This window comes from Kogia breviceps, chromosome 19, assembly GCF_026419965.1.
Source record: "Kogia breviceps isolate mKogBre1 chromosome 19, mKogBre1 haplotype 1, whole genome shotgun sequence".
Lineage (NCBI taxonomy): Eukaryota > Metazoa > Chordata > Mammalia > Artiodactyla > Physeteridae > Kogia > Kogia breviceps.
In genome coordinates this window covers 37,739,985-37,750,884 of record NC_081328.1, presented here as the reverse complement: position 1 = coordinate 37,750,884, position 10,900 = coordinate 37,739,985, and the positions used below count along the sequence as shown (strand labels likewise).

The 10,900-nt window shown below is 38.0% G+C and overlaps 1 protein-coding gene across 2 annotated transcripts; it reads right to left on the bottom strand.

Annotated features, from left to right (window-relative positions):
• Position 1: 1 nt before the first annotated feature.
• On the bottom strand, positions 2-9,863 carry ZPBP2 (zona pellucida binding protein 2). 2 transcript variants are annotated; one of them, XM_059047450.2, is made up of 8 exons: positions 9,555-9,863; positions 9,363-9,428; positions 7,999-8,124; positions 7,184-7,345; positions 6,295-6,513; positions 5,661-5,743; positions 4,396-4,576; positions 2-3,347 (listed from the first exon to the last, which is right to left on the bottom strand). In XM_059047450.2, the coding sequence occupies exons 1-8, from the start codon at positions 9,601-9,603 to the stop codon at positions 3,253-3,255; spliced, it is 981 nt and encodes a 326-aa protein (XP_058903433.1). In that variant the 5' UTR covers positions 9,604-9,863; the 3' UTR covers positions 2-3,252. The 2 variants fall into 2 exon arrangements, with proteins under 2 accessions (XP_058903433.1, XP_066877020.1); XM_067020919.1 differs by lacking the exon at positions 6,295-6,513 and having other exon boundaries at positions 3,253-3,347; positions 9,555-9,635.
• Between the last annotated feature and the right edge of the window lie 1,037 nt (positions 9,864-10,900).

Sequence of the window (10,900 nt, the reverse complement as noted above, 5' to 3'; positions counted from 1 at the left end):
TATGACTAAAAAGGATTTATTCTGAATATATAAGGATGGTTCCAACATTTGAAAACCAATTAATGTAATCCATCACATCAACAGACGAAAGATTAAAAAATCACATGATCACATCAATAAATGCAGAAAAAGCATTTGGCAAAATCCAGTACCCATTCATGACAAAAGCTTTCAGCAAACTAGGAATAGAGGAGAACTTACAGAACATCATACTGTAAGTTCTAGCTAATGCAATAAGACTAGATAAGGAAATAAAAGATATACAGGTTAGGAAGGAAGAAATAAAACTGTTCTGTTTGCAGATGACATGACTGCCTAAGTAGAAAATCCCAAAGAATTTACAAAAAACTTCCTGGAGTTAATAAGCAATTAGAGAAAGATCACAGGATATAAGGTTAATATACATAGGGACACCAAGGGGGGAAGTGGTGGGGGGTGGGTGTGGGATGAATTGGGAGATTGGGATTGACATATATACGCTAATATGTATAAAATAGATGACTAATAAGAACCTGCCGTATAGCACAGGGAAGTTCACTTCACTACAGTAGAAACTAACACAACATTGTAAGACAACTATACCTCAATTAAAAAAATTTTTTTTTAAAAGTTAAATGTCTTCCTAAATATCAGCAATAAACACTTGGAATTTGAAATTAAAAATACAAGTCTATTTACATTTGTGCAAAAAATTAATATTTAGGCATGAATCTAAGAAAATATGTACAAGATCTATATGAGGAAAACTACAAAACTCTGATGAAATAAAGAAAATATAAATAAAGAGATATTCCATGTTCCTGGATAGGAAGACTCAAAATTGTTAAGATGTCATTTTTCCCCAACTTGACCTATAGATTCAATGCAATTACAACCAAACTCCCAGCAAGTTATTTTGTGGTTATCAACAAACTAATTCTAAAGTTTATATGAAAAGGCAAAAGACCCAGGAAAACTAACATAATACTGAAGAATAAAACTAAGTCAGGGGACTGATACTAACCAAATTTAAGACTTACTATACAGTAATCAAGGCAGTACGGTATTGATGAAAGAATACGTGAACTGATAATTGGAGTAGAATAGAGAACCCAGACATAGACCCACACAAGTGTAGTCGACTGATTTTTGACAAAGGAGCAAAGGCAATTCAATAGAGGAAGGATAGTCTTTTCAACAAATGGTGCTGGAACCATCCATATGCAAAAAAAAAAAAAAAAAAAAAGAATCTAAACATACAACTTATACTTTCCACAAAAACGAATTCATCTTAGACTAAATGTAGAACATGAAACTATATAACTTCTAGGATACAACAGGAGCAAACCTAGATGACCTTGGGCTTGGTAATGAGTTTTTAGGTATGACACCAAACGCATGAGTCATGGGAAAAAAATTGGTAAACTGAATTTTACTAAAATTAAAAACTTCTGCTTAGTGAAAGACACTGTGAGAAGAATGAAGAGACAAGCCACAGAATGGGAGAAAATATTTGCAAAACACATATCCAATAAAGAACTTGTATCTAAAATATACAAAGAACTCTTAGAACTCAACAATAAGAATGACTAATCCAATTTAAAAAAATGGAGAAAGATCTGAACAGTAGATATACACATGACAAATAAACATATGAAAAGATGCTCAGACCAGATGTCATTAGGGGATTTAAAATTAAAATGACAATGAAATATCACTATATACTTATTAGAACGGCCAAAATCAAAAACACTGAAAATACCAAAACCTGGTGAGGATGAGGAACAACAAGAAACACACCCATTGCTGGTGGGATATAAAATGGTAGACCAACTGGGGACACAGTTTGGCAGTTTCTTACATAACTAAACATAATTTTACTATACAATCCAGCAGTCATGCTCCTACGTATTTATGTGATTTGAAAACTTATGCCCATACAAAAACCTGTACACAAATATTTATAGCAACTTTATTCATAATCACCCAAAACTGGATGCAACCAAGATGTCCTTTACACAACCATATGATGGAATATTATTCAGCAATAAAAAATGATCTATTAAGTCACAAAAAGACATGGAGGAACCTTAAATGAATATTGATAAGGGAAAGAAGCCAGTCTGGAAAGTCTACATACTGTACAATTCCAAGTTTATGACACTTTGGAAAAGGCAAAACTATAGACACAGTAAAAAGATTACTGGTTGTCAATGGCTCTGGGGTAAAGGAGAGAGATGAACAGGTGAAGCATAGGGCATTTTAAGGGTGGTGAAACTATTCTGTATGAAACTGTAAGGGTGGACACATGTCATTATGCAGTTGTCAAAACTCATAGAACTGTAGAACACAAAGAATGAACCTTAATATAAACTATGAACTATAGTTGATAATAATGTATCAACATTGGTTCATTAATTGTAACAAATGCATCACACTAATGCAAGATGTTAATAATAGGGGCGGGCTTCCCTGGTGGCGCAGTGGTTGAGAATCTGCCTGCCGGTGCAGGAGACACGGGTTCGTGCCCTGGTCCGGGAAGATCCCACATGCCACGGAGCAACTAAGCCCGTGAGCTATGGCCGCTGGGCCTGCGCGTCCGGAGCCTGTGCTTCGCAACGGGAGAGGCCACAACAGCGAGAGGCCCGCATACCACAAAAAAAAAAAAAAAATAGGGGAAACTGGGGAGGGATGAGGGTGTGCGCTGGAGTGGGTATATGGAACTCTGTATAATATCTGCTCAATTATTCTGTAAACCTAAAACTATACTAATAAATTCTATTATTCTAAAAACAAACTGAAAGCAAAGAGACCAAAAGAAACAACCCAAAAGAAACAACTTTTTTGGTTCTAATTATAAAGGTAATATATATGCCTTTATATGAGTGATATCAAACAAAATAATACGTGGAAAGTACAACGTTTTTATTATATTATACTTTGCTACTCTTCTTGACCTTAATATAGTCTTAGGTACACAGAAACAGATTGTTTGTAAACAACAAAACATTTCAATAAAACTCATCCACTGATACTTACACTTTCCTTTGCACACTGGAGATATTAAATGCCTTCTTAGAAATGCCATGTCAACTATCTTTTTAGGGTTTCTAAAAGGTATGTTTTCCAATGTTTTGGTCTTACTGATCTTACTTACTGGAACTATCTATGACACTCTGGGATGTGAACAAATCATCTGATGTTTGCCACCTCCACAAGCAAGTAACAATGCTTTCATCTCTAGTCTTCACGTTGCAGTTTCTGTTTGAAGTTTTATGGACAAGAGTTAGCTCCGTAGATTTGGATAGAAACGCAGGTCTGACATGTAACATTAACATCAGGACTAAAAGTCCCAGGACCACAAACCACTGCAGAGGAAAACACAATGGAGTAGATTATTATAATTTCAGTTAGAGGTATCTTATACCAATAATACAAATTGCCATTAATGTCACACCATTGACATTCTATATCTATGTTATACTATGAGTAATGTTCAGCCAGTTAAGGTGTGGAAGATTATTTATGCAGATTTTTTTCTTGGCTGCACTGAGCGTGTTGCAGGATCTTAGTTCCCTAACCAGGAATTGAACCCAGGGACACGGAAGTGAAAGCGCAGAGTCCTAACCACTGGACCACCAGGGAACTCCCCATTTATAAGTTTTAAACATTGTAATTTGATGATCTTAAAGACAGAAAAAAGTTAGAATCTTAGCTATTTTTTTCCTTTAGCATCAGCATTTTACAGTATCTTCTGCATTGCTTCATTTATGAGTTCCTATTTATTGTTTTCTAGTTCCTATTTACAACTTCTAGGCAGGACCATTTTGTTTTCTTTCATAGTACAGTAGCTTAAGTCAGGGCTTCCTTGGTGGTGCAGTGGTTAAGAATCCACCTGCCAATACAGGGGACAGTGGTTCGAGCCCTGATCTGGGAAGATCCCACATGCTGCGGAGCAACTAAGTCCGTGCGCCACAACTACTGAGTCCGTGCTCTAGAGCCCGCGAGCCACAACTACTGAGCCTGTGCACCACAACTACTGAAGCTCGCGCCTAGAGCCTCTGCTCCACAACAAGAGAAGCCACCGCAATGAGAAGTCCGCGCACCGCAACAAAGAGTAGCCCCCACTGGCCACAACTAGAGAAAGCCCGCACACAACAACGAAGACCCAACGCAGCCAAAAAAAAAAAAAAAAAAAAAGCTACAGAAATATTTTGTAATACAAAAGATTACATTAGCAGAATTCATATACATGAAGATAATTATATTTAGAAATTTGGGCTTCGAAGTTTTACTTCCTTTTAACTAAACATATTTTTTTGGTAAAGAGAACCACTATAAATATTCAATTCAATTATGCTAAGTGAATTCTGACTATATAACCTAAATAATTAGATATTTATATTTTATAATTACCACAACAGGTAGCGCAATTGCTGTGGAGACCTTCATTTTTCCCAAAGCCTGGACGACAGCTATCTATTCGTACTATCTGAAAACTGTGGTCCACAAAATGCATAGCTGGTAGAGTTTTATTAAAGTCATGGCTGAAAATATATGCTTGACTCCGGAAAAATTCTTCTATTCGATTTCTTGCCTAAGATTTAAAAACACCAGAGAGAAGTACAATTACTAAACTATGAACCAAATTTCTCCTCCTGTATCAGAGGCAATGAAACGTAATACAAACATGCCATTGCTTTACACAACAGATGAATTCCCGAAAAGTTGCATGTTAATAATAAAATTAGTTTAGCCTTGACCTTATCAATTATTGTCAATTTTTATGCACAACAGTTAAGAAAAACTAAATTGAGGTTAAAAAGCACTTGTTTTGAATTACCTGCATCATGTCTATTCCATATGTAGATAACCGGGAGTTCATTATTTCTAATTCCAAAAAGCCAAGCAAAATGGAAACCAAAACTTTTCTCTAATCAGCATTACAGACTAATGGTGTAAATTTTGTTTTATTTTTTGAGCATGGGGCTTAAATAATAACTAATAATAACCCATAACTATGCACAATATTAAGGGTATGTGCTCAGGGATAGAGGAGGAGAGTGAAGGGATTTTTTAGACTATGTCCTTAGCCTCTAAGGAAGCAGAGGAGAGAGCAACTATTTTGATCAGTACAGATACAATTTTGGAAGAACCACTGTTTTTTTTTTTTTTTTTTTTTGTGGTACGCAGGCCTCTCACTGTTGTGGCCTCTCCCGTTGCAGAGCACAGGCTCCTGACGCAAAGGCTCAGTGGCCATGGCTCACGGGCCCAGCCGCTCCGTGGCATGTAGGATCTTCCCGGACCAGGGCACGAACCCATGTCCCCTGCATCGGCAGGCGGACTCGCAACCACTGCACCACGAGGGAAGCCCAGAACCACCGTTTTAACCTAGGTTGACATGATTGTAAGGTTGTTCTTCAAGCTGCTGCTTAGTTACATTTGGAGAACAAAGACCAGTGATCCATCTTTCCGTCATAGGAAAAATACATAATATTAACCTGGGGAGCTGTATAACATTCCAGATATACTCTTCCAGAACAAAACATTTTTAAATAGCCAAGATCTCAACAATCTCAGTTTATAAAACTGAAACCAAAAATCAATAATACTTCATATTTCAGTTTTTAAATAGCTTTGTATACTATTCAAATACTTTCCCCTTACACTGAAATTCTCACCTGAAGGATATTATGGTTAGTGGTATCTTCACAGTCAACAGACTCATTGCATTTACCTTTCCACCCTGGTGCAAAAGGATTAACTGGAGGGGGAAAAATAACATTTTCACAGAAAGATTCCAAAAAGTTCCAAACATTCTAATAAAGCTCCAAATGCTGAATTCAGTATGCATGTGTGCATGTGTTTAATCTATGTAATTCTAGTAATAAAGTAAAGGTGCACAATTTGAATGATTTATACATTATGATTTCACTCCATCTGGGGGCTAATGGAGGTAACTACAAGGCTTTAAAATAAATAGTAATAAATTTGGTTTGGTTTCTCCCTTTTGTTAAGTTCTCAAAACTACAATTTAAAATTCTATAAGAAGTTATAAGTTAAATATTAGCTGCATAGTTAAAGCCCATATTTATAAAATGATATTAAGCTCTAAAACACAGGCAACAATATATCATAGTTGAAGGCAAATAATGTGTTAATTTTTAAAACCACAACCAGCTTAAGACCAACAACATACTTTAGTGCTTAACAAACATTTAAGGCCTACTATTTATAAGCTTTCTATAATAATATGGTAATTAATTTTGTAATTAAGATTAAACACATAAAATTAAAGAAATTTTAAAACTTTACCTTCAAAGGTTATAAATAGCTCAGGAATGAGGCCATGTTTTGGGACTTTAACAAAATGGCATTTATATGATGGTTCTATGATATGGCATGACAAATCAGAGATTAAATTATCCAAGATTTTCTTCAGCACTCTAAAAAGCATATCATTATACCTTCCCACACAAGATTTTGTGGTAAAACGTACAGCCATCTGATATGAATAGTCAGGTTCCTGGTAGGCTTTAAAAAAGATGAGAATAAAACAATTGTGCCTAGCATTAATTTCCAAATAACATATAATATTAAATCCCATCAATCTTGCAAACCAGCACAGAAACTTAATTTATCTAATAAAATGGAGTTTTGGGGGGTATTTTATTTTATTTTTTTCTAGTAAAATGTTTTAACAGTTTGTCCTCACAAGAAGATATAAAACTAATAACTTTAATGAAAAAGGTTATTTTCATCTGATATATTATCCACTCAGAACAAGAGATTGTATGGTTTCCGTGGGCTGGCTATATATATGTTAAAAGTTTCAAGAAAAAAAAAAAGACTTTCACGGTGAGGGTCTTAATTTACAGAAGTGTTGCTGTCAGCACAGTCCAGTGAAAAGGATCATTAATTTGCTTTTATGGAATTAAACATCAGTTTTTAAATTATCTGGCAAAGTTGTGATAATGTAGATTGTGCCTGCATACCTAGACAGTGGGAAGTTGGAGGCTGAAAGAGGATTATTTAGGACACACTATTTTGATGTCAGTTTAAGAGTTTGCCTAGTTAAATACACCCAAAATACTCTATAAGTCATAACGATTATATATGACTCATTTTCACTAAATGAAGAAACCATATACTTAATTCTGATCCATATTAAATGTTTAAGTTAAAATATGCCTAATATTCTTACCAAAGATCATAAAGTCATATCTCTGCTTTACTACCTTTTCTTCTTGGCTTTCTGCTTTGATAGTCTTATAAGAAAGAGTGCATGTGTAAAGTCCAGACAAAGTCTCCAGAAAGTCTTTCACCATCAGCTTTCCTGTTTTAGTTATATTTGTTCTATTATTTCCTGAACAGAAAAAGTAAATTGCTTGGTTATTTAACATGTAACAATTCAAACATTATTTAGTAAACTTGGGATTATAAATAAATACAAAAATTTAAAAATTAATGGACTATTTTAACTTCAAGAATTCAATAAATCTTAACTCTGTCATATTACTCAATGGAAAACCACATGAGATAAGTACACTTTTGAAATATATTTTGGTTTTCTTTAATTCATTTCTTGGCATCTAATTTCAATTGATTTATGCCAGTAATTCTGTAAGTGAGATCACACTGCCTTATAGTTCTATGCAATTTCTTCACATAAGACAGAAATTAACAATGCTCATATTATAAGACACCCTCCTAACATCATGAAAAATTACATATTAGTTACCTCATCTCCTATCACAGGTGCTGCAAGGATAAATTTTAGGTTTTATAAAAACTTCTTAACTAATACAGCTTTGGGAAGTAAGGTACAAAAATTACTGCTTCAGTTTTTGCCTAAGGAGAAAATAAGGCACAGACCAAGATATAATATGATTGTCTAAATATGGAGTAAGTGAATCTGTAGTTAAAATTAAATTTCAATTTGTTCATTCTAATAAATGACAGTGCTTTTCTTAAAAAATGTTCGCATCATTAAGAAGATATTAAAATCGAACAACTTACTTGTTAATGGCTTTTCATTAGGCCCAACCCATAAGTAGGTGGGGTCCACTGTTTCTTTTTCAGCACGTTTCAAATCCATACAGACAAAGACTGGGCTATTGTGATGTAATTTTACATATACTTTCACTGTGACAAAATAAAACAATATATAACTACATTATATAGCAAAATTAAATTAAGAAACACACTTCCTACCACTTTGTCCCAAAGTTACTTTGATTAGTTCTTTTTGGATTTCACTATTTAAAAAATCAGCATATCATTATAACATTTGGAATGCTAAAGTCCGTTCTGCTTTTCATAGACTCTTAAAACTCTAGACTGCTACAGTCAATATTTTTTTCTTTTTTCTGTGATATTATAGTGTTGTTTATAAAAATGTACATAATACATTTTATTTAAAAAAATATTTATTTATCAATTTATTTTGGCTGCACCGCGTCTTAGTTGCTAAAATGTACATAATACATCTTGATGTACAGATTCAGAACTAACTAGAATAAAAAAAATTTGAAGGGTTAATGGAATCAAATTAAAGACCAGAAAAGGATCTTTTGGTTGCAAAACTATTTTAAAGATGATTATTGTCATCCCCAAGGCAAACATGATATTTAACTACAAATTTCCTCTGTTAGGAACAATAATTAAATGGGACAGACTAGGAAGATTTTCTGCAATACCTATTCTGTTTCGGATTTGATGGAAGCAGCAACAACGTGCTTGGAACCAATACAGTCTCACAAGATATTAACTTTAAAGTCTACTGAATGCCAGGCTCTGAACATATAAAGAAGACACCGTCCTACAATTTGGTGGTGGCAGGGAAGGGGAGGGTCGCCAAACACGGAGAGATTCCAAAGTTGACTAATGCTATGAACCGGCCCAAAGTTATCTAAAATTAGTCTTGTGACTAATTTTCCTTGGCGAGTGTGAGAAAGTTTCATCACAGTGGCAAATGACATTTGAGCTGAGCCGTAAAGGATATGTAGGAGTTCTAGTTAATAAGGGAAGGGATAAGGGCATTCCAAACTGAAGGACTTCCAGCCCCGGAAATCACTCCTCTGAGGGGGCCTCGCATGTTGCAAAGCAGCGGGGACACCTGGAAGTGAAGTGGCATCAGAGAAAGAGATCTGAATTGAATCTTAGCTCCTAACGAGCTATGCAGCTTTAGGTAAGGTGATACAACTGAGGCGTAGTGGCGTCGCTGTAAGGATGAAACGATGCAACAACCTTCGGGAAGTGCAGAGCACACAGTATACGTTCAACAAATGTTTGCTCCATTTCCCTCCTCGGGAAGAACCTTAGCAGGGCCACGGAACCCCGGCTCTTCGGGCAGACTCTGAGGGTGAAGAGGTCCTTATTACCTGAGTCTCCCGGCTTGCCATAAATGAAGCCTTTCTCAGTGCGCTCGGAATTACGCTGCCATCCAACTGCGGAGGAAAGATACCACTGACTTTTTACGTAGACGAGAAGCCAGGGCTCAGAGTGGGGCGGGGCGGAGGAGGCAGGACGGAGAAGATGGGAGAGGCCAGGGGACCAGGCGGGAGGATCCCCACCTCCTGTGAAGTACCAGAGCACCGCGGAGAGTAGGACCCACGCTCGCATCACGGCTCAGGGGCTAGCGTCGCGGGAGGGTTAGGCGTCGAGGGGCGGGCTCCTTCCTACCTCAGCCCCAGCGCAACGCCTCGCCATCTCTCCTCCACCGAGAGGAGCAAACCGACGGGGGTCGACTTCCCTACTTGTCCGTCGCTACAGCGGGAGCGGACGCGCAGGAGAACGCTCGCGTGAACCGGACCTCGCGCGCGTGGGCCTCGCGCGCGGGAGCCTCGCTGGGCGCGTGGGCGGGGCTGGGGGCGTGGCGTGGCAGAGGGCAGGGCCTTGGGCAGGTGCGCGGGAGGCGAGCGCCCCGCCCCCTCGCGCGCACGCGGCTGCGGTCATGCGGATGCTACTGATGCTTCGCGCCTCGAGTCTGGCGCCCTTCCCCCACGCTGTCGGCGGCTCGGTTTTCTCTGAGCAGTCCCTGAGAGAAGAAAAGAGTAGAAGAAAAGAACGAAAAGGCTTCGCGTTTCGGTCACTTCCTTAGTCTGGGGCTGAAGAGATCGACGAGAGGAACATGGTGGTCCCAGTGGGATAGGGCGGGTAGGGAATGCGATTACAAGAGGACCTGAGGAGGGAGAAGCTTCTGAATATTTACACTTCACAGGAAGCAGAGAGCCCCGCGTGGGAATTTCCTATGCCTTTCTTCTCATGAACTGTCTGAAACTGTGTGCACAATCTTTTTCAAACTCTTAACACCCAATTTTTACCCAGTTGTGTTCTACCCACAAAATGAAGAACCTCTAGTGCACCAGTAAGGTGTCTCCAGGCCTTCACACTCTAGAGGAACGTTTAATCTTCATCTTCAACTTCGAGTATCACACGGCGTTGAGAGACCCCGCTTGCAAACGTGTCCAAGGTTGTGAAGTAAGACTGCTTTAAAGAAAGGACCCAATTGAAAGGCGAGATCCCCAAATGCTTTTACTGCGGGTAGGGATGCTAAGGCAAGATCAGCGAGCTCCGAAGGGGACCGTGCCAGCGTTTGATGGTTCCTTCTTGGCTACTAATTTGATGGCCTGGAATGCCCTGTGTGTTGTCTGTTTCTTAGCAGCGGGACACCCTCAGTCGTGGTTTTGAGTAGGCTGGTGGGTAGAGAGCCCAAGGTTCAGACAGGGTGCAGAATGATTATTTGGGGTGAGATCAAGAGTTTTCAGTTTTATTTCCTTTGAGCCGAGTCAGTACTTGGACTATCTCAGATGGTCCGGGAGCAACCTTTGTCAGTGATTTCAGTTTTAGTCACTGTTAATTTTACCTACATAGCATAAGCCATGAAATGTGATTCGGTGAGTCAGATCCACCCATGTCA